The 25,221-nt window shown below is 37.2% G+C and overlaps 1 protein-coding gene across 7 annotated transcripts in view; it reads right to left on the minus strand.

The window, feature by feature from the left end:
• The window catches only part of SCP2 (sterol carrier protein 2), a 167,468-nt gene that overhangs the window by 101,843 nt on the left and 40,404 nt on the right, over positions 1-25,221 (minus strand). For 4 of the 7 annotated variants that reach the window (XR_010835516.1, XM_059038093.2, XM_067007487.1 and 1 more), the window contains 4 exons: positions 9,968-10,031; positions 5,011-5,097; positions 3,698-3,848; positions 2,457-2,604 (listed from right to left, as the gene is read on the minus strand). Coding sequence is in view for 6 of the 7 variants with exons in the window: in XM_059038093.2 (XP_058894076.1) it covers positions 2,457-2,604; positions 3,698-3,848; positions 5,011-5,097; positions 9,968-10,031 (450 nt within the window). In the remaining variant the exon portion in view is untranslated. The remainder of the gene's footprint in view (positions 1-2,456; positions 2,605-3,697; positions 3,849-5,010; positions 5,098-9,967; positions 10,032-25,221) is intronic. The other 3 variants (XM_067007494.1, XM_067007495.1, XM_067007508.1) reach the window with 1 other exon arrangement.

The raw sequence follows: 25,221 nt of genomic DNA on the forward strand, positions 1-25,221 counted from the left end.
TGTTAAAAAATAAGTAAATAAATAAAAGTATAAACAGGTCTATATCTATTAAGAAATTTTAATTTATTGAAAACATTCCCCCAAAGAAAACTTTAATCTACTTGATTATACTGGTAATGAAACAGTCAAGGAAGAACTAACACTAATCTTATACAAACTACTTCAGCAAATAGAGAATGAGTGACCACTGCTCAATTTATTTTACGAGACCAGAATAAAACAACTTGGAAAAAAAGAAAACTACAGACAAATATCCTTCATGAATATATAAACAAATTTCATTAACAAAATGCTAGCAAATTGATTCTAACAATATATTAAAAGGTAGGATTAATCCCAGAAATATAAGGTTTAACATTCAAAATTAATGTAATTCACCATGTCAAAAGAACAAAGGACAAAATCCATATGATCATTTTAATTGATGCAGAAGATTTTTTTGAAAATTCAACACCCCTTGATGACAAAACAACAACAACAACAAAAATCTCAGCAGGCTAAGAATAGTAGGGAACTTTCTCAACATGATAAATGGTATCAACAGAAAACCTATAGCTAACATTATACATAATGGTAAAAGATTAAAGTGCATCCCCTGAGATCAGGAATAAGGTAATGATGCCCACTTTCACCTCTTCTATTCAGTATGGTACTAGAGCTCACAGTCATTGCAATAAGGTAAGAAAAAATAAAAAGATCAGAAAGGAAGACAAAAAACTGTCATTGGCAAATGGCATGATTGTTTATATGAAAAATCACTCATAATCTGCAAAATAATGACTAGAACAAATGAATTTAGCAAAGTTACAGTTTCCAAGTTTTTTAATCAATTATATTCTTATATACTATCTTATATACTATCAAACATTGGAAAATGAAGGTTAAAAAAAAATTATGCCGAAACCCATAAAATACCAAGGAATAAACCTAACAAAAGACACGTAAGAGCTATACTGAAAACTACAAACATTCTAATAGAAGTTAAAGGAGAGCTAAATAAATGGAAACATACACACATCTAACGGATTGGAAGATTTAACATTGTTAAGATGACAATTCTCTCTAAATCAACCTACAGACTCAATGAAATCCCAATGAAAATTCCAGCAAGCTTTTTATTTTGTAGAAATTGACAAACTAATTCTAATATGTACATGGAGATGCAAAGGACCTAATATAACCAAAATGATTTTTAAAATGAACAAAATTGGAGAACTTATCCTATCTGATATAGTATAGTATAGTAGAGTGTAGTAGAATAAACACAGTAGCCAAACTAACTTAGTATTGGTGAAAAGGTAGACATGTAGATCATTGGAATAGAACAGAGAATCCAAAAACGGACCCTCACACATATGGGCAATTTTTGACAAAGGTGCCAAGGCAATTCAATGGGGAGAGAAGTCTTTCCAATAAATGGTGCTAAATATGTGTATGGGGAAAAAAAGAGTAATATCAACCTTTACCTTACACCAAACATAAAAATTGACTCAAAATAGATCATGTACTTAAATGTAAAATCTAAAACTACATAACTCCTAGAATAAAAATGAAGAAAATCTTTACAACCTTGCAGTAGGCAAGTTTCTTGGAATATAAAAAGCCTGAACCATTAAAAAAATTGATAAGAAAATATGTAATTGATAATCAAAAAATTTTTAATTTGTCCTTCAAAAGACACTATTAATAAAACAAAAAGGTAAGCCACAGACTGGGAGAAAACATTCACAGCCCACATATATCAGACAAATTACTTGTTCCCAGAATATACATTTATATAAATTTTACACCACAATAAAGACAAGTAACCCAATAATCAAAGGGCAAAAGATCTGAACAGACACTTCACAAGAGACATACAAATGACCAATACACACAAGAAAAGATGCTCAACATCACTAGTCATGAGGGATATGCAAATTAAAACTAAAATAAAACACCACTATATACTCTTTTGAATGGCTGAAATTTTTAAAACTGACCACATCAAGTGTTGATGAGAATGTGAAACAACTGAAATCTCACACACTGCTAGTAGTAATGGAAAATGGTACAACCACTTTAAAAACGAAAAGAAAAAAAAAAAATCCTCCATATCCCACCAACTAATTTTTCCATTTTCCTTTCTGCAGGTCTTTATTTAAACACAGTTTGAAATAGCTGGAATTACATATGTGATTTTTTGTATCTTTTTTTTTTTTAACTTAATAGTGCATTACAAGTACCCCTGATTTACACAAAACAAATTATTTGTATACTCTGTCATCTCATTTGGTACTGTTCAAGACTACATGTTCTAAAAGTCCAAGATCAAGATAGCTTACATTCACTTTGCATAGTGTGGCAGAGTCAACATGGAGGGAAAGGCAATTAGTGAATTGTTTTGTTTAATGATGAAAGTGAAATGTTCTCAGTGACATGTAGTAAGTTAATCTGCATCTCATCAAAGATATTACCTTCTGGACAGAGTCCCAGTGCCTCATAAGTAAGAAGTTCATTGGTGGAAAAGCAGTCATGAAGTTCTATTACATCAATATCACTTGGTCTCAGGCCAGATTTCTCATAGCACTTTCTGGCAGCTTCTTTACTCATATCAAAGCCAACCTAAAACCAAAACCATATAAAAATAAATTAAGGGCATCAAAACTGAGAAGTTTATATAAGGCTTATAAGAGATTAATATGTATAACCTTAACAGTTGAGAACTGACCATATTGAAATCTCAGTTAATTCTGCATTACACAGAAAGTCCAAATAAAAGAATATCCAGAAGGGAGAATGAACATACACATTACATTTTGTACTATAAAAAGGACTTACAATTCCTCATGCCATATCCTGTGCTAAGTTACAAAAACTCTATCAAACCACAATATATAGTTGTGGTAGATAGGTTGAAGAGATTTATCAAGAGATCATTATGATTCAGATACACTGAAAAATATGAGTGAATTTCTATATGAAAATAAACAATCTTCTTTTAGAAGATCATATAGGATTCAAACCATTTTTCCAATATTCATGCTATTAACACCCCTTTGGTCTCAGATAATAACATGCAAACTCACCTCTTTTCCAAGGAATAAAATTGTGATGTGATGGAAAATGTACTACAATCAGAAAACCTGAGTATAAGTTTCACCTCTGCCACACCCTAGCTTGTGTGATCTTGGGCAAGTTACAGAAACATTTTACAATTCAAAGCATTCTTGTAAAATCATTTTGTAAACTCTAACGTAAACCATATGCTTATTTATATATGTGTGTGCACATAATGCACATTTTTATATGTGTATATATGTATGTATCTTCAAATATTCAACTAACTCTAGGTCAGAATTCTCATCTTTTTTACTTCCTCCATTTTGTACTCAATCTTCAAACAGTGATTTTTAAAGTGCAAAAAAGTTCCAGAAAATATCTTTGTTTTTCCCTTAACTCTGTAAGACTGGAGTTCTGGGCATATTTAGGCAACTCAAAATTTTTAAAAATAGCACACTAGTTAGCTAAAAGTGCATGCATATGTTCTTACCAGTTATTTTCCCTTAACAGATTCTTAAGGATGGGTTATAATATTAAATTTTCTAGACCAATTTTTTTCAAGTAAATAACGTTCAGAGCTGATGACATGATGTTACCTTGAAATTTTGAAAAAGAAATCCCTTGACTAATTAATAAAACAGAATCTCAGACACACCATTTTAATAATGCTTTTTTCTTCAAACGAGCTTGGCATATCAGTCACCATCTCTTGAGCCAAAATTTCCACAGCTTTGGATTTCAGGCCGTGCTTCTGTACAAATGCTTCACTAGCCAAAATTGCCGCTGCAGCACCATCTGAAGTGGGACTAAGAGGAGGTGAAAATAGTTATTTACACCTGGTTCACCTCGATCCTAGGATTTCAGTCTAGGAGTTCTTTCAGTGTGGAAAGGCAGGGTATGCTTGCTGGTCATTGGACTGTCTTTGTAATATCTGCAGTTAAAAATTATACATGCTTTGCACCTGAAGACTGAACTTCTATCAAGAATTTAAATGCTATCAGTCACTGCTTGGTCTCTAAGAGTCTCTCCCAAAAAGTTCTTACTGCAAAGAATCCCAGATTTGCCTCTGCAGATACATAAGGTATTTTCTGGTGACTTCTGAGGAGTCTACAAGGTTATTCCTGAGCTAATAAAGATTCTACTATAGGCCTAACTAGCTCCAACTTTGCTATCTCCCAAATTATCAGTCTTGGAATCCTTTTGAAAACTGGGAAAGGATGGAATAGGAGATACCAGAAAGCCCATGGTTTGGTTAAGACTCTTGAGATCTCCTCAAAATAGACCTTTTCCTTAGAGCAGCTGTGAAGGAAGGCAGCAGACACAAGAAGCCTTCTGTGAGTTGAGCTGTACTTTAAAAATGGGCAGATGCTCATACTGCAACAGATAAAAATGGACATCACTTGTTCACTTGCATCCCAGACAGTAACTCCAGGACACATCCAGGTGAGAGTCAGGCACAGGTAGGAGCTATGCAATACTAACTCAGTCTTCCAGGAGACAGATATTGTCAAGCAATTTTCAAGACAGAGCTACTATCATTATTAGAGCTTTGATTTTTTTTGTTTTACCTTTACTCATAGTTACTATGACTGAGTAAAATTTCCTACAGTAGAAATATACAGCAGAGAAAACAAAATGGTCAAGGGAAAAACCTTTGGACTCCACTGGCCTCCCAAGCCACATTTAAATGAATAAATACTATTAAAACAGAGTAACTGGAAGTCATGAGAAAAGGAAGTAAAATATATAATTTTCCAAGAGAAAAGACAATCTGTGTCTAGACAGGAATAGGAAGCAAGGGTGCTCACTCCAAGGTAAGGACTATACTTGGTAGGAGTTCTATAAAAGCAGATACAGATATAGATTTACCCAGATACAGAGCCTACAGTCTACCCAAGGGATAGAGGGGGTGGGGGGAGGGGAGAAGGCACAGTACTTCTATTAAATATTAAAATGTGTTTTTCTTACCAACATTGTAAGATAGTCAAAAAATCAAAAATTTTTTGAGATGCCATCACTTCATCTAAACTGTACTCCTTTTGGAACTGGGAATACCTAAATATAAAATAAGTAGTTACAGAATGTGAGGTAGCAATCACAATTTTTGTTGAAGATGTTCTGGTCCAGAAGTTAAAGAGAGAATAATATGTAAATACTCTTTTCACAAATGAAAGATAGGCTTTCATAAACCATTTCAATCTACAATAAGTAAGTCATTTGAATTGAATTTTTAAAATTCCTAACTCCAAAATATCCTGTTGTATAAAAAAACTTTTGTCTAATTTTGGTCCTGGGTTCCTGGCATGGAGATTCTAAAATGCTTGGAATTTCCTGAGTAATAGAAGTGTCTTTTTTATGCGAATTAGGTGACTTGTGGTGGTCCCCTTGTTAGCTGGGGGATAAGGGAGGGATGAGCCAGGGGTCTGGTCACCAGAAAGATCAACCATGCGAATACAAGATTGGGACTTTTGAACCAGTTTGATCCCTAGGGAGAAGAGGGGGGCCTAGAGATCGAGTGGCCAATGATTTCATTGAATATGCCTGCATAATGAAGCCCCAATAAAAACTCTAGAAACTGAAGCTTGGTGAAGCCACCTGGTTGCCGAGTACCTTCACATACCAGGAGGGTGATGTGCCCGGACTCCATGGGAAGAGGGCATGGAAGCTCTGCACTAGGAACCTTCCCAGTCATTATCCTATGTGCCTCTTCATTTGGCTGTTCCTCAGTAAGTACAGTACTTTCCTGAGTTCTGTGAGTCATTCTAGTGAATTATCAAACATGAGAGGATCATGGGAACCCTTGAATTTATAGTCAGTTGGTCAGAAGTGCAGGTGGCCTGGGGATCCTACTTCATCTGGCATCTAAAGTGAGAGCAGTCTTGTGAAGTCTTAATTCATAGAGTCTGCATTAACTCTGGGTGGCAGGTACCAGAAATTAAATTGCAGTACACCCAGCTGGTGTCAAACCAGTTGGAGGTTAAAATAAAATACCTTTTCCTTTCCTGGAGAATTACAAAAATATTAGTTCCTTAAAAGCAAAATTAAATGACTTGCAATTCAGTCAACTTTTGTGGTGATAATATTATACAACTACATTTAATGAAGGCTAATGGTGTTCTTAAATAAATGTATAAAACCTATAATAAAATATCTGCATTCTTTAAAACACATTTCCTTTCTCATCACTGCCAAGAAGAAACTTATTTTCATCCCCTTTGGTGCCTCTAACAATATAATCAGATGGTTTCAGAAATTGCTCTGGAAAGACAGCAGCACAAATAGATACAATAAGGGAGTTTCTAAAAGCAAACTTCAACTGATATGGAAATTAAGCAATTCCAGTGTTTAGAAATCAAGCCCATGTAACTTAGATCTGCATACTACTGTCTGCACCTTTGCTTCTAAAGCTAACTTTGACCATCACCAACTTTCAAAAAACTGCTTTATTTAAGCCAGATTCTGTACTAGACAGTGGGGACATGGACATAGTCCCTACCCTCAAGGAACTCAGTCTGAATCCACGGCAATAAATACACCATTCTAGTACGATAAATGCCATGATAGAAATGTTATACAGGGTGCCATGGGACCAACAGGATACGCATCAAACCCAGATACCAAAGGGGGCTTCCTCTCTGAGGTTAGGCAAATAAGAGGAAATAGGAGAGAGAATTCCTGGCAAAAGGGTCAGCACATGCAAAGCCTCTTGAGGTGAAAGTTTATTGAAGCTAAAGCGTGACATCTGGGAAGGAATATGGAGGCAAGATGAAGAAGAGGGGGCAGGAGACATGAACAAGGATCAGATCATGAAAGGCCAGTATATGGTGTTTACATTATAATGAAAACAATGAGGAACTACTAAAGGATATTAAGCTGGGAGTGACATGACCAGATTTGTATTTCAGCAAGAAAGCTGTGGTATGGAAAAGGCATTACCAAAAGCAAGTAAACCAACTAAGAGATTGGGGAAATAATTAAGGCAAGAAATGATAAGGGCCTAAAATAGGGAATTGGAAGTAAAAGATGGAGAGAAGTGGGACTTCCCTGGAGGTCCAGTGGTTAAGACTCCGTGCTTCCAATGCAGGGGGCGCAGGTTCGATCCCTGGTCAGGGAAATGAGATCCCACATGCCATGCAGCACAGCCAAAAAATAAAATTAAAAAAACAAAAGATGGAAAGAAGTAATGAATTCAAGAGATAGTAAGGAGGGAGAGTTATAGACACAGGTCTGAAGGCTCAAGTGGCAGAAGCTATTCCTAATCTTATACTACTGGGGCTTCCCTGGTGGCGCAGTGGTTGAGAGTCCACCTGCCGATGCAGAGGACGCGGGTTCGTGCCCCGGTCTGGGAAGATCCCACGTGCCGCGAAGCGGCTGGGCCCGTGAGCCATGGCCACTGAGCCTGCGTGTCCGGAGCCTGTGCTCCGCAACGGGAGAGGCCACAACAGTGAGAGGCCCGCGTACCGAAAAAAAAAAATCTTATACTACTGATCACAGATTCTCACTGCCTTTAGGTATTCTTATAATCTGTGAGGAAGCACTTGAGAAGGTTCTTAACTCAACCTTCTTAGAAATATGTAACAGGTTGTCTCTAATGACTGGTCAGCAAACACAGAATTATCTTTCTTCACTAGTCAAGCAAAACCTAGTGTAAGAAGTTAGCATCAGAAATTTCTAAGCCAAACCTAGAAGGCTATTCTTGGCTGTTTCAGTGAGTTTTAAATGAAGAAGATGACATTCAGAAATAACATCTGCCTATTCAACATAATTGAGAACTTACAATACATAGCAGAAGATCCATGAGGACTTATCCATCTTGTTCACTGCTATATCACTAGCAGCTTTACCAGCATCTTGCACATAGTAGGCTACTGAATACATAATAGCTGAGTGACTGAAAATCCTTTAAAAGAATGCTGTAATGAGTGGATAAATGAGTACCTGGTTGGGCAGGGAGTTACGTAAAAGAAAGATTAGGAAGCTCAAGAGCTGCTCTTTGGAGCCTCAAAGCCAGGAAACTGCAGTACTGTCAAATCCTCAATATGTTGGTACAGTTCCTTACTAGTTTCAGGAAATCACAAGGATTTTTAATGGTTCTCCAAGTTCTAAGGACAAAGAAATCAGCTCTCGACCATATTTATGGGCTTAAGACTGCTTATCCTAACTACTATTCAGTAACAGCAAAGTTTTATTGAACATATACTATGTTCCAATACCCTACTAGGTACTGAAGATATACAGATGAGACATAATCTCTGCTCAAGGATCATCATCATCAGAGGAGAAAGATTTATAAATAAGTATGATACAGTGTGATATGTTGTAACAGACATATACAGACAGTACAATGAAGCTCATGAGAAAAAATAATTATGCCCATTTAAGAAGGTACTAAGAGATGCAATGATATTTGGGTTGGGACTTGATAAGTAAGTAGATACTTGCCAAACAAAAGAAAGGCAGAAGGATATTCCAGGGAGAGTTAACAGCATAACTAAAAACACAGGAACAAGGACAGTATAATACACTTAAGAAATACCAAGTAATCTTGTGAGAGATGAGGTTGAGAATAACCAGGGAAGTGGTAGGAAATAAGACCAGCAAAGTAGAATGAGGCCAAATTATAACAGGCTTGTTATCTCATATGAAGGAATTTCTATTTTATTATATAAGCAAGGGAATTAACCAAAGCTTCCACAATACCCTTAGATCTTTCACAAAATACTATTAAATTTAGGGCATGGGAGTAGATATTATTTGTTAATTAGGTATACCCTGAATTCAAACATCAATTCAAAATCAGAAGAATGAGGAGAACAAGTAGTAGCATGAAGTATTAGAAATATGTGGTAATGACCCACTTGTGGTATAAAATGTCCCTTATCATGTTCTTATGTTTATTAAACATGGCAAAATTTGTTTAATAGTTCACAAACAATTTATTGAGCACTGATTATGTTCCAGACTCTGTGCTAAGCATTAAGAACATAAAGATAAGAGATGGCTCTTGCCCTCAAGGAGTTTATAATCTAGTAAAAGGAAAAATATAAACATTATTTTACCACTATTTAGAATGATCCTGAGCAAGTTGCCTAATTTCTGTAGGCCTCATTTTCATCATCTATAAAATAAGAATAAAAATAACTACCTTATAGGGTCCTTGAGAGGATTAAATGAAAATGTACATAAAAGTACTTAGCACAGTGACACACAGTTGGCATTTAATAAAGTTAGCTACTATTCTTTTATTGCCTAGTGGTTTGCTTTTGTAGAGATTCTAGTTGTGTGGCACTAATTCAATTCCCAGTGAACCAATTTTATTCAGCAACCATTAAGTACATGCTATGAGCCATGCATTGCACTAGGCATTAGGGATTCAAAGATTAATTATCAGTAATACATATGATGTAATTTTACTTCAGACTATTTTTTAGGATATAAATAACCATATTATTCTATCAGAGTAAGAGTTAATGACACTAACATAATTAAAATGCAAATAATTTAATATAAAGTAATTAAAACAACCACTAATACGTGTTTTACAAACATTTTAATTGATCAAAACAAACTAAGAAAAGTTTTTTAAAATGGTTTAAAATGGGGCCTGGTTATTTCCAATTAAAATTATTATAATAAATTTCATTTACTAGAGTTAGAACCTATGACCAATTACATCTTTTAACGCCAATCGTTCACATTCTTTCTTAAAAGAGCAACTAACCTTAAATGGCATTTTAAATATAAATAGACCAAAACCTAAACTGAAAAGTAGTCAAAAGTTTACTTGGGCACAAGCCTTTCATAAGGAAAAAAACATTCTAGTTAACATCTTTGAGGTCTTACATTTGCTTTTCAAGTATAAAGTTGCATATTACATAACAGGATAACCCAGATTCTCACTATTTCACATCTCTGGAATACTTACGGGTTATTAACTGAATGTTTATGATTTTTCCATCCAATTTTTGCAAAGTGTTCAAGTTTTGTTCCTGTAGAGAAAGCAAACTTCTATTAGTGGGTTAATGCTTTCCTGTTGCTTGTTAACAAATGTTGCAATGATACTCAGTATGCTTCTAATGTTTCCACATTTTCCAATGCATAGATACCAGTATTGGCAACTTCAACACTGATCCCTCACATAAACATTTCTTTATAATTAAACTTGGGTGTATTTCATGAACTGAATCAACAAATAAACGTATGATATGAAAATAGTTCAAACTGGCCTATTCTGTCTAGGACAACTAGGGTTTACTTTCAAAACCCAGAAAATATAGCCTGGGACCACAGTGGTTATAAGGCAGGAAAGCACTGCCAGCAATACTTCAAGGAGTCTGCCAAAACATCCCAACATCCCTGGACAAAATGAATTTTACAATTCATACCTCTAGGGCCTGAACTTCTTTTTCCTTATGATAAGGCAGAAAGGTCTTCAGAAGAGTTACAGTCCAACAAGAAAAGTGTATACTTTTTAAATTCTTTAAAAGAAAGTTCAAAGAGTAGTGTCGGAAAATAAAAGCAAACACATTAATGAAGTAAAATTTGCAAAAATCTTGTTTACTATTTTTAAGAAGATGAAACAGAATAAAATAGGTTTTGAATCCTCCTTTGGAACTCGAAAGACAAAGGAATGAAAAAGTACACTGATCAGAGCTGATGATATTAAGTTAATACACAGCACAATAAAGTGGAGAGTCCCCACTTCTGTTTTATCTATCTTTTCTGTCAAGGAGGGTGATCTTCAGAGCAGAAATGACATACATATAATTGAACAAATCTTCTCTCAATTCTAATAAAAATGGAAAAAGGTAGAGACCACACTAGTTATCTCATACCAATAAGAGTAATGACTGATCCAGAGGCAGTCAGTACGGGTCCAGTAAGAACAAGCCACATCAAATTAGTATCTTTTTTTTTTGAATTTTATTTTTTTTATACAGCAGGTTCTTATTAGTTATCTATTTTATACATATTGGTGCATATATGTCAATCCCAATCTCCCAATTCATCCCAGCACCACCCCCGTCCCCCACTTTCCCCCCTTGGTGTCCATACATTTGTTCTCTATATCTGTGTCTCTATTTCTGCCTTGCAAACTGGTACATCTGTACCATTTTTCTAGATTCCACATATATGCATTAATATACGATATTTGTTTTTCTCTTTCTGACTTACTTCACTCTGTATGACAGTAGCTAGGTCCATCCACATCTCTACAAATGACCCATTTTCGTTCCTTTTTATGGCTGAGTAATATTCCATGGTATATATGCACCACATCTTTATACATTCGCCTGTCGATGGGCATTTAGGTTGTTTCCATTACCTGGCTATTGTAAATAATGCTGCAATGAACATTGGGGTGCATGTGTCTTTTTGAATTATGGTTTTCTCTGGGTATATGCACAGTAGTGGGATTGCTGGGTCATACGGTAATTCTATTGTTAGTTTTTTAAGGAAACTCCATACTGTTCTCCATAGTGACTGTATCAACTTACATCCTCACCAACAGAGCAAGACAGTTCCCTTTTCTCCACACCCTCTCCAGCATTTGTTGCTTGTAGATTTTCTGATGATGTCCATTCTAGTGGGTGTGAGGTGATACCTCATTGTAGTATTGATTTGCATTTCTCTAATAATTAGTGATGCTGAGCAGCTTTTCATGTGCCTCTTGGCCATCTGTATGTCTTCTTTGGAGAAATGTCTATTTAGGTCTTCTGCCCATTTTTGGATTGGGTTGTTTTTTTTAAAATATTGAGCTGCATGAGATGTTTATATATTTTGGAGATTAATCCTTTGTCCATTGATTCATTTGCAAATATTTTCTCCCATTCTGAGGATTGTCTTTTTGGTCTTGTTTATAGTTTCCTTTGCTGTGCAAAAGCTTTTAAGTTTCATAGGTCCCATATGTTTATTTTTGTTTTTATTTCCATTACTCTAGGAGGTGGGTCAAAAAAGATCTTGCTGTGATTTATGTCAAAGAGTGTTCTTCCTATGTTTTCCTCTAAGAGTTTTATAGTGTCCGATCTTACATTTAGGTCTTTAATCCATTTTGAGTTATTTTTGAGTATGGTGTTAGGGAGTGTTCTAATTTCATTTTTTACATGTAGCTGTCCAATTTTCCCAACACCACTTATTGAAGAGGCTGTCTTCTCTCCATTGTATATCCTTGCCTCCTTTGTCATAGATTAGTTGACCATAGATGCATGGGTTTATCTCTGTGCTTTCTATCCTGTTCCATTGATCTATATTTCTGTTTTTGTGCCAGTACCATATTGTCTTGATGACTGTAGCTTTGTAGTATAGTCTGAAGTCAGGGAGTCTGATTCCTCCAGCTCTGTTTTTTTCCCTCAAGACTGCTTTGGCTATTCGGGGTCTTTTGTGTCTCCAAACAAATTTTAAGATTGTTTTGTTCTAGTTCTATAAAAATGCCATTGGTAATTTGATAGGGTTGCATTGAATCTGTACATTGCTTTGGGTAGTATAGTCATTTTCACAATATTGATTCTTCCAATCGAAGAACATGATATACCTCTCCATCTGTTTGTGTCACCTTTAATTTCTTTCATCAGTGTCTTATAGTTTCTGAGTACAGGTCTTTTACCTCCTTAGGTAAGTTTATTCCTAGGTATTTTATTCTTTTTGTTGCAATGGTAAATGGGATTGTCTCCTTACTTTCCCTTTCTGATCTTTGTTATTAGTGTATAGTAATGCAAGAGATTTCTGTGTATCAATTATCGTATCCTGCAACTTTACCAAATTCATTGATTAGCTCTAGTAGTTTTCTGGGGCATCTTTAGGATTATCTATGTGTAGTATCATATCATCTGCAAACAGTAACAGTTTTACTTTTTCTTTTCCAATCTGTATACCTTTTATTTCTTTTTCTTCTTTGATTGTCGTGGATAGGACATCCAAAACTATGCTGAATAATAGTGGCAAGAGTGGACATCCTTGTTTTGATCCTGATCTTAGAAGAAATGCTCTCAGTTTTTCACCATTGAGAATGATGCCTGCTGTGGGTCTGTTGTATATGTCCCTTATTATGTTGAGATACATTCCCTCTATGCCCCCTTTCTGGAGAGTTTTATCATAAACGGGTGTTGAATTTTGTCAAAAGCTTTTTCTGCATCTATTGAGATGATCATATGCTTTTTATTCTTCAGTTTGTTAATATGGTGTATCACATTGATTGATTTGCATATATTGAAGAATCCTTGGATCCCTGGGATATATCCTACTTGGTCATCGGGTATGAACCTTTTAATGTGTTGTTGGATTCTGTTTGCTAGTATTTTGTTGAGGACTTTTAGATCTATATTCATGAGTGATATTGGTCTGTAATTTTCATTTTTTGTAGTAACTTTGTCTGGTTTTGGTATCAGGGTGTTGGTGGCCTCATAGAATGAGTTTGGGAGTGTTCCTTCCTCTACAATTTTTTGGAAGAGTTTAAGAAGAATAGGTGTTAGCTCTTCTCTAAATGTTTGATAGAATTCACCTGTGAAGCCATCTGGTCCTGGACTTTCATTTGTTGAAAGGTTTTTAACCACAGTTTCAAATTCATTACTTGTGATTGGTCTGTTCATATTTTCTGTTTCTTCCTGGTTCAGTCTTAGAAGATTATACCTTTCTAAGAATTTGTCCATTTCTTCCAGGTGGTCCATTTTATTGGAATAGAGTTGGTTGTAGTAAGTAGTCTCTTACGATGCTTTGTATTTCTGCAGTGTCAGTTGTAACTTCTCCTTTTTCATTTCTAATTTTATTGATTTGAGTCCTCTCCCTCTTTTTCTTGATGAGTCTGGCTAAAAGTTTATCAATTTTGTTTACCTTGTCAAGGAACCAACTTTTAGTTTTATTGATCTTTGTTATTGTTTTCTTTGTTTCTATCTCATTTATTTCTGCTCTGATCTTTATGATTTCTTTCCTTCTGCTAACTTTGGGTTTTGTTTGTTCTTCTTCTTCTAGTTTCTTGAGGTGTAAGATTAGATTGTTTCTTCGAGATTTTTCTTGTTTCTTGAGGTAGGATTGTATTGCTATAAACTTTCCTCCTAGAACTGCTTTTGCTGCATCCCATAGGTTTTGAATTTTTTTTTTTTTTTTTGGCGGAATGCGGTCCTCTCACTGTTACGGCCTCTCCCGCTGCGGAGCACAGGCTCCAGACGCGCAGGCTCAGCAGCCATGGCTCACGGGCCCAGCCGCTCCGCGGCACGTGGGATCTTCCCGGACTGGGGCACAAACCCGTGTCCCCTGCATCGGCAGGCGGACTCTCAACCACTGCACCACCAGGGAAGCCCCATCCCATAGGTTTTGGATCATCGTGTTATCATTGTCATTTGTCTCTAGGTATTTTTTGATTTCCTCTTTCATTTCTTCAGTTATCTCTTGGTTATTTAGCAATGTATTGTTTAGCCTCAATGTGTTTGTGTTGTTTTATATTTTTTCCCCTGTAATTTATTTCTAGTCTCATAGCACTGTGGTCGGAAAAGACGCTTGATATGATTTCAATTTTCTTAAATTTACCAATGCTTGATTTGTCACCCAAGATATGATCTATCCCAGGGAATGTTCCATGTGCACTTGAGAAGAAAATGTAATCCGCTGTTTTCAGATAGAACGTCCTATAAATATCAATTAAATCTATCTGCTGTATTGTGTCATTTAAAGCTTGTGTTTCCTTATTGATTTTCTGTCTGGATGATCTGTCCATTGTCGTAAGTGAGGTATTAAAGTCCCCTACTATTACTGTGTTACTGTCAGTTTCCTCTTTTATAGCTGTTAACATTTGCCTTATGTATTGAGGTGCTCCTATGTTGGGTGCATATATATTTATAAGTGTTATATCCTCTTCTTGGACTGATCCCTTGATCGTTATGTAGTGTACTTCTTTGTCTCTTGTAACATTCTTTATGTTAAAGTCTATTCTGATATGAGTATTGCTACTCCAGCTTTCTCTTGATTTCCATTTGCATGGAATATCTTTTCCCATCCCCTCACTTTCAGTCAGTATGTGTCCCTAGGTCTGAAGTGGGTCTCTTGTAGACAGCATATATATGGGTCTTGTTTTTGTATCCATTCAGCAAGCCTGTGTCTTTTGGTTGGAGCATTTAATCCATTCACATTTAAGGTAATTATCATTATGTAAGTTACTATTACCATTTTCTTAATTGTTTTGGGTTTGTTTTCGTAGGTCCTTTTCTTCTCTTGTGTTTCCCACTTAGAGAAGTTCCTTTAGCATTTGTTGTAGAGCTGGTTTGGTGGTGCTGAATTCTCTTTGCTTTTGCTTGTCTGTAAAGCTTTGGATTTCTCCATCGAACCTGAATGGGATCCTTGCTGGGTAGAGTAATCTTGGTTGCAGGTTCTTCCCTTTCATCACTTTAAATATATCGTGGCACTCCCTTCTGGTTTGTAGAGTTTCTGCTGAGAAATCAGCTGTCAACCTTATGGGAGTTCCCTTATATGTTATTTGTCATTCTTCCCTTGTTGCTGTTAATAATTTTTCTTTGTCTTTAATTTTTGTCAATTTTTTTTTTTTTTTTTCAGTATGCGGGCCTCTCACTGTTGTGGCCTCTCCCATTGCGGAGCACAGGCTCCAGAAGCGCAGGCTAAGCGGCCATGGCTCACGGGCCCAGCCGCTCTGCGGCACGTGGGATCTTCCCAGACCGGGGCACGAACCCATGTCCCCTGCATCGGCAGGCGGATTCTCAACCACTGCGCCACAAGGGAAGCCCTAATTTTTGTCAATTTGATTACTATGTGTCTCAACCTGTTTCTCCTTGGGTTTATCCTGCCTGGGGCTCTCTGTGCTCCCTGGACTGGGGTGGCTATTTCCTTTCCCATGTTAGGGAAATTTTCAACTATAATCTCTTCAAATATTTTCTCAAGTCATTTCTCTCTCTCTTCTCCTTCTGCGAACCCTATAATGTGAATGTTGGTGCATTTAATTTTGTCCCAGAGGTCTCTTAGGCTGTCTTCATTTCTTTTCATTCTTTTTTCTTTATTCTGTTCTGTGGCAGTGAATTTCACCATTCTGTCTTCCAAGTCACTTATCCTTTCTTCTGCCTCAGTTATTCTGCTATTGATTCCTTCTAGTGTATTTTTCATTTCAGTTATTGTATTGTTCAACTCTGTTTGTTCTTTAATTCTTCTAGGTGTTTGTTAAACATTTCTTGCATCTTCTCGATTTTTGCCTCCATTCTTTTTCCGAGGTCCTGGATCATCTTCACTATCATTATTCTGAATTCTTTTTCTGGAAGGTTGCCTATCTCCACTTCATTTAATTGTTTTTCTGGGGTTTTATCTTCTTCCTTTATCTGGTACATAGTCCTCTCCCTTTTCATTTTGTCTATCTTTCTGTGAATGTGGTTTTAATTCCACAGGCTGCAGGATTGTAGTTCTTCTTGCTTCTGCTGTCTGCACTCTGGTGGATGAGACTATCTAAGAGGCTTGTGTGAGCTTCCTGATGGGACGGACTGGTGGTGGGTAGAGCTGGGTGCTGCTCTGGTGGGCAGAGCTCAGTAAAACTTTAATCCACTTGTCTGCTGATGGGTGGGGCTGAGTTCCCTCCCTGTTGGTTGTTTGGTCTGAGGCGACCAAGCAGTGGAGGCTACAGGCTCTGTGGTGGGGCTAATGGCAGACTCTGGGAGGGCTCACACCAAGGATCACTTCCCAGAACTTCTGCTGCCAGTGTCCCTGTCCCTACCATGAGCCACAGCTACACCCCGCCTTTGTAGGAGACCCTCCAACACCAGCAGGTGGGTCTGATTCAGTTTCCTATGGGGTCACTGCTCCTTCCCCTTCGGTACGCACACTACTTTGTGTGTGCCTTCCAAGAGTGGTCTCTGTTTCCCCCAGTCCTGTTGAAGTCCTGCAATCAAATCCCGCTAGCCTTCAAAGTCTGATTCTCTGGGAATTCCTCCTCCCGTTGCTGGACCCCCAGGTTGGGAAGCCTGATGTGGGGCTCAGAACCTTCACTCCAGTGGGTGGACTTATGTGTATAATTGTACTCCAGTTTATGAGTCACCCACCCAGCGGTTATGGGATTTGATTTTATTGTGATTGCGCCCCTCTTACCCTCTCATTGAGGCTTCTCCTTTGTCTTTGGATGTTGGGTATCATTTTTGGTGAGTTCCAGTGTCTTCCTGTCGATGATCATTCAGCAGTCAGCTGTAATTCCAGTGCTCTTGCAAGAGGGAGTGAGCACACAACCTTCTACTCCGCCAGCCTGAACCAATCCACCCAAATTAATTATCTTTTTTATTGTATTGGCTAGTAGAGCAAATGAAACATAGTATCTAGTATCAGAAAGACAACAGACAAAATTCTTAAAGCCATTTTTTTGGACAAGACAAGGAAATACTGTAGTGTGGGGTTTTTTTCCCTTTTGTTTTTCGGGGGTTTTTTGGTGTCACTATAAAAATGAGGGTTCTTCTGTCAGGTTTACATAACACTGGCTTAAACAAAGTTAAACAAATTTATTTATGGCAGAGCATTAAGAGACTTTCCTTTACTATTGCGTGTGTATTATGATTGTCGAAAAGGGAGTTAAAATATGAATCATTTTCCAACTTAACTGACCCATGTCATGGAGCATCTTAAGAGTCAACAGAACACATAGGCACTGATCAATGACAGGCACTGATCAAAGTATTAACCTAGAGCAAAGTCTCTACTGATAACCTCTAACCTCAGCCATGCTCTGGTTAATATTTCTACCAAAAATTGGATTAGAAAATTAAAGGGTAAGAGTAGCCCCCGCTCACCGCAACTAGAGAAAGCCTGAATGCGGCAACAAAGACCCAACACAGCCATAAATAAATAAATAAATTTATTTTTTTAAAAATAAAGAAAATTAAACGGTATGCCCACCAAACCTGAAGCTGAGAGAGACTGCTATAATGTTGGATCCAAGTAGGCTTCACTGAGGTTTATCAATGAGATGGAACAGAACGTAATTAATTAAATTCCCAGTTCTATTCTTGACCACCCAAAACTACCTAAGAAAAGGAGGAGCAATCATGAGAAAGGCTCTGAGGTTCTGTTCGATTATAAGCTCAGTATGATTCAACAGTGTGATGTGATTACCAGAAAAGCTTACATGCAATCACAGTACAGTAATTAGTCTGGGGATGATGGGTCATGAAACAAGTCTAATAAGAAACAGTTAAAGGGAACAAGTCAAGCTGGCTTCAGACAGTTGAAGGGCTGTAAGGTGAAAGAGGATTGTCCTATGAGTCTCAGAAGACAGAAACTATATGGAGATTTGAGTTCAACATGAAAAAGAGCACTGTAACAATTGGAATCACCAAAAAAATGGAATGACTAGCCTCTGTGGCAAGCTTCTTGTCACAGCAAGTTCAAATGCTTTATTGTCATCTATTAGAAGATTCACAAGCAATTCACAAACGGATTTGTAGGAAGAAGGGCAGCTAAACTATATAAAAGCAGTTGGCATAGTGTCTGACATAGGAGATATTCAGTAGGTATTGATGTCTTTTCTTCTTGTTTCCTTACTATGGGATCCAGTTAATCTACAGAAGATAGCAACCCTTTGAAAAATATTCTGCCAATCACTTACCATGTATTTACTAATCCTGGACACTGATGAAGGGCTTGTTGACTACTGATTCTGAACTGCCGATTCGGCTGTTCTAAGAATATGAGTGGTATAAAAAGATCTCAATCTCTTTGAATCAAACCTTGAAGCCACAAAAATCTCCTGATTCTATAGCACAATGTAAGCTACTACAAACTTTCTCACATATTCATTTCTAGAGCACATTCACAAACAGCAATTTCAAACAACTCAAAATTCTATGAAATTCTACAAGTCATTAGAAATCTGTTGGAGGAAGAGTAACATTTCAAGTAAAATACTGCACATTTACACTTCAGACTTTAGACTAGAAAAAACAGTCCAACTACTCTGAGTAATGTAAAACTTGAGAAAAGGTTGAAAACACACCAAACACAGATTTCCAGCTAGCTGAGGGCAATGGAAGCTACCTAAATCTCTCTCCATATCCTCTAAAAAAAATACAGAATAACAAGAAAAACAAATAAAACTGCACAAAACCATACCCTCAGCATAACTAGACAAAAGAAAACACAAAACTTCAAATTATCTGTAAGTGGAAAAAAAAGGGAAAGGGGAAAAGTGACCAAATCCCTGCCAGCAATCATTCATGCTCCCACACCAAGTCTCCTAGGGTAGAAGAGCAGTCTGAAAAATACTGCAGAAGAGAGAAGAAGGGAGCTAGTGGCAGGCCTACAATTGCTCTGAAACTACCACCAGGAAGAAAAAGACTCCCCGCAAGAGTGAAAATATTGAAAAAAATATTCCTGTAGATCAAAACATGACTACAAGGAAGGGTTAGAAAAGCACAGGAGACTCAAGGCTGTAATCTTTGAAAGGTATAGCTTCTAGGAGAAGAAAAGAGGGGAAAAAAATGTGGGGGGGAAGGTCCCTTTGGCAAATGGATGGTGAAAGAAAAAAGAAGTAAACAGGGAAATTCCTGGGGTCCTACAAGACAAAACAAACAAATAAAAAAGAAACAAGAAATCAGAGGACACAGAGTCCATCTTTCAAAAAATCCACTACAGAAATAAGATTTTACTACACTGACATGAGAGGACATCAGAGAATTAGGAATCACTCCAAATTTAAAAGAACACTCTCAAATCACAATGTAATAAAACTAGTAATTATTAATAAAATGTAAAAATTAAGTCTACCTGGAAATTTTTAAACTATTTCCATAAAACAACTCTCAGGCAAAAAGAGGAAACACAAATGATTCCAAAGCTTCTGAAAAAAATGATAACGAAAACTAAAACACTACATATCAGAACCAATGCGATATGTTTAAAGCTGTAACAAGAACATAGCACTAAGAATGATTAAAATGGAACATATTGATCAATTAAAAAGAATGAACTCCTGATCCATGCTACTACATGAATGAACTGTGAATGTTTTCTGTGCTGAGTGAAAGAAGCCAATCACAAAAGGTCACATACTGTAGGGTCCATTTAAATGAAGTGTTTATAATAAGAAAACACATAAAAACAGAAATTAGATTAGTGGTTGCCAGGTTCCTTAGAGGAAAGGATTGCTAATGGGTATGGGGTTTCCTTAGGGGATGATGAAAATGTTCTGAAATTAGATAGTGGTGATGATTGCACAACTCTGTGAATATACAAAAAAACACTGAATTGTACACTTTAAAAGAATGAATTTTTATGGTATGTCAATTTTATCTCAATAAAGCTGTTATTCACTAAAAGGATAAAAAATGAATTAAATTCCCAATTCAAAAAACTAAAAAAGGGCTTCCCTGGTGGCGCAGTGGTTGAGAGTCCGCCTGCCAATGCAGGGGACACGGGTTCGTGCCCCGGTCCGGGAGGATCCCACATGCCGTGGAGTGGCTGGGCCCGTGAGCCATGGCCACTGAGCCTGCGCGTCCGGAGCCTGTGCTCCGCAGCGGGAGAGGCCACAACAGTGAGAGGCCAGTGAACTGCAAAAAAAAAAAAAAAAAAAAAAAAAACAACTAAAAAGACCCAACAAAATAAACTAATAAAAAGCACAAGGAAGATAAAGGCAGAAAATAATGGAATAAAGAATTAGAAAGAGTAGACATAATTTATCAATCAAAATCCTATTGTTCTGAAAAATTTAACAAGAGACAAACTGCTACCCTAATTTAATAGGAAAAAAAGCAGAAAGCATATATACACAACAATAACGAGAGAAATACCACTGAAATAGAAATTTTATGTAAAAGACTACTTTTCAGACTTCTATACAAATGGATTTGAAACCCTAAATGAAAAGGATAATTTTCCAGAGAAATACAGACTACTAAAATTGACCCCACTGGAGATGGAATGTTTAAACATAAAGAAATAGATAATTACCAAGCAACTAACAAAACAAACAAACCATACACACCAAAAAAACAGGCCCAGATGATTTCACAGGGTATTATATCAAACCTACAAAGATCAAGTAGTCCCAATGCTCCATAAATCGTTCCAAAGCATAAAAAATGAAGAAACACTTCCTACTTCCTTTTATGAAGTAAGTATAAAATTAACACCTAAACTTGATAAAGACATTTAAAAAAAGACAATTAAAAACCAATATCAATTATGAATGTTGATCTGAAAGCACTAAATAAAATAGTGACAGAGTCTAACTCCACATTAAAAAAAAATCAATACATCATAACCAAGTGGCATTCATTCCAGACATGCAACATTGATTCAATATCAGGAATCCATTAATAAAATATTCTATTACTAGATCTAAGTGGAGGACATAATGAAATCCACAGATGCTGGAAAAGCATTTGACAAAATTCAATACCCATTCCTGAAAGAAAAAGAAACTCAAGAAAATAAAAATTGCTTAATACTTTCTCAACACAATTAAATAAATAAATATATAAATAAATGAATAAATATATATATGAGATGTTGAAGCCAGAATTGTACTTAAAAGTAATATTAATAACTATTAATATAACACCTCCCATTATGGACTGCTGTGAGAATTGAATGAGATAACATGGGTATGGAAATTCATTCAACAAATATTTAGTATTTAAATATTGAGTATTTAAATATGCTAGGGATTGTAGAAGAGAAAGGGGAAAAAAATTTCTTCTAGCCAGATTACATGCCAACCACTGTGCTAGGCTAGATATATTGAAGGTAAACAAAACAGACCTGGTTCCTGCTTTCATGGAGTTTATAAGACAAATAAGGAAGACAAAAATTAAACAAGTAAGACCACACACAATAAATACATGAATATAAATAGTGCTAAGTGCTATGAAGGAAAGCAACAGGAAACTACGAAAAAGAATAACAGGAGGGATTCACTTTAACTGAATGATCAAGGAGGGTCTTTCTTTGAAGATTAATTAATTACAGAATACCTGCTTTGTGCCAGGCACTCTACTAGGTAACAGTCAAAGAGCAGGGGGAATAAAACAAACTAAAATCAGGCCCTTCCCTGGTAGCACAGTGGTTGAGAATCCGCCTGCTGATGCAGGGGACACGGGTTCGTGCCCCGGTCCAGGAGGATCCCACATGCCGCGGAGTGGCTGGGCCCGTGAGCCATGGCCACTGAGCCTGCGCATCTGGAGCCTGTGCTCCACAACGGGAGAGGCCACAACAGTGAGAGGCCCGCGTACCACAAAAAAAAAAAAAAAAAAAATCAGGCCCTTGTAGACTTAGATTCTGGTTGGAAGAGACAGTCAATAAATAAGAAAAAATAAATATGCCATATTTTCATAAGTGCTCTATAAAATGATAAAGTAAGGACTTCCCTGGTGGCACAATGGTTAAGAATCCGCCTGCTAATGCAAGGGACACAGGTTCAAGCCCTGGTCCAGGAAGATCCCACATGCCGTGGAGCAACTAAGCCTGTGCACCACAACTACTGAGCCTGCCCTCTAGAGCCCATGAACCACAACTACTGAAGCCCGCACATCTAGAGCCCGTGCACCACAACAAGAGAAGCCACCGCAATGAGACACCCGTATACCACAATGAAGAGTAGCTCATACTCACCGCAACTAGAGGAAGCCCATGTGCAGCAACGAACACCCAATGCAGCCAAAAATTAAAAAAAAAAAAAATGATAAAGTAAGAGACAGAAGATAGGGAGTTCTCGGAAGGAGGGTGATGAAAGAAAGCAGAAGATGACATTTAAGCAAAGACCTGATGGAAGTAGGAAAGCTAGCACTGATGATATTTTAGGGTAAAGTATTCCAAAAGTTGAAATAGGAAGGCTTAGGCCCTGCTTAAGGTAGAAATGTGCTTATTGTGTTTGAGGAACCCAAAGGATAGTGTGGTTGGAGCAGAGTGGTGAAAGAAAAAATGGTAAAAGATGAGGTCAGAGAGCTAATGAGGGTGGAGGGTCAGATCATATAGAAGTTTGTAAGCCATAGTAAGACCTGTAGGTTTCAATCTGAGCGTGGTAAAAACACAATAGAGTTCTTAGCAGAGGAGTGAAATGATCTAGCTTATATTTTAAAAGTGTTGCTCTGGACATAAAGTGAAGAATTGACTGAACACGTACACAAGCAGAAGCAGGAAAACCATTTAGGAGATTCCTATACTCCAGGTGAGAAATTATGATAGCTTGCACTATAGTAGAAGTGGGAAAAATGTGGAGAAATATTTCTCCTTCTCATATTTCTGGATATTTTAAGAAATGAGTAAAAGGTTTGCTGATATATTGAATGTTGAGTATAAGAAAAATCAAGAATGGCTCTAAGCTTTTTGGCCAAAGGTCCTAAAGAGATGGAGTTATCATTTACTGGATAGGAAAAACTTCAGGAGGAACAGATGGGGAAGGTGGAAGTTCAAGGAAAGAATTAGGACTTCAGTTTTAGATCTGTTAAATTTGAAAGGCCTATTAGACATCCAAGCAGAAATACTTTTATAAAGTGTTGGAGATATGAGATAAGATTTTTTAAGACCTAAAGCATGAAAAGAGTTGAACTTGAAAGAATAAAGAGCACTGTAGCCAAAGAAAATATGAGACTGGGGTGCAGGGAATAAGTTTGGCTTACTGAACACACTGAAAGGCCAGTGAGCTTACACATAGTAAGACTAGACAACAGTAATTGAAACAAGAAATGATTTTTAAAAAGAGAGTCTCACCATAACAAAGTAATAGAAAATACTGATACATATTTTGGTACCTGAATGCCATGGACTGAATTGTGTCCCCTCAAAATTCATTTGTTGGACTTCCCTCATGGCGCAGTGGTTAAGAATCCGCTTGCCAATGCAGGGGACACGGGTTTGAGCCCTGGTCCGGGAAGATCCCACATGCCATGGAGCAACTAAGCCCGTGCACCACAACTACTGAGCCAGCACTCTAGAGCCCGTGAGCCACAACTATTGAAGGCCGTGTGCCTAGAGTCCGTGCTCCACACCAAGAGAAGCCACAGCAATGAGATGTCCATGCACCGCAACAAAGAGTAGCCCCCACTCACTGCAACTAGAGAAAGCCCACGCTCAGCAACAGACCCAATGCAACCAAAGATAAATAAATTTATTTATTTTTTAATTCATTTATTGAAGTCCTAACACTCAATGTGATGGTTTTGGGAGATGGGTCTTTTGGGAGGTAATTATGGTAGATGAGGTCATGAGGGTGAGTGCCTCCTGATAGGATTAGTGTCCTTATAAGAATCCTTACAAAAAGTAGAAGACAAAGATGATTCTCTCTCCCTCTCTCTCTGCACCCACATAAAAGAAGAGGTCATGTGAATACACAGTGAGATGGCAGTCACCTATATCCCAAGAAAAAAACCTATAAAACCTATCGTGCATCAGTATAAAACCAGTATCAGTATAAAACCTATCATGCATCTTGATTTTAGACTTCCCAGCCTCTAGAACTATGAGAAATAAATTTCTGTTCTTTGAGCCACCCAGTCTATGGTATTTGCTATGTCAGCCCAAGCAAACTAATATAGTAGAAATGGAGTTACACTGAACAAAAATGTAAGATATGTGAATGGCTTTGGAACCATTCTAGTTCCAAAGTTTGGAACAATTGCTAGCAAAAGCGTAAAGTGCGTTGAAGAAACCATTAGTAGTAGCCTCAAAGTCCTTTGAGGATGCTTCAGGCGAGAGTTCGCAAAAGGACAAAATCTTACTGAAAACTGGAGGAAAGGAGAGCCCTGTTAAAATAGAAGCAGAGATTACAGTAATACTATTACTTGCAGTTATGTAGAAACTAGTTAATAAGCAAAACATTGAAACTGCCACATGGTTTCTTCTGGCTGCTTATAGTAAAATTCTGTAATGCTATATTGCAGAAAGGACTATTAAACAAAAAGGATTCAGGACTTGATAGTTTTGAAAGTTCTCAGCCTTTCAAAGTGGTAAAAGATGCTAAGATTAAGAAATAGTCTTTGACAGGAATAAAGACGCAGACTTACTAGAGAATGGACTTGAGGATACAGGGAGGGGGAAGGGTAAGCTGGGACAAAGTGAGAGAGTGGCATGGACATATATACACTACCAAATGTAAAACAGATAGTTAGTGGGAAGCAGCCACATAGCACAGGGAGATCAGCTCGGTGCTTTGTGACCACCTAGAGGGGTGGGACAGGGAGGGTGGGAGGGAGACACAAGAGGGAGGGGATATGGGGA

This window comes from Kogia breviceps, chromosome 1, assembly GCF_026419965.1.
Source record: "Kogia breviceps isolate mKogBre1 chromosome 1, mKogBre1 haplotype 1, whole genome shotgun sequence".
In the NCBI taxonomy this organism is placed as follows: Eukaryota; Metazoa; Chordata; class Mammalia; order Artiodactyla; family Physeteridae; genus Kogia; species Kogia breviceps.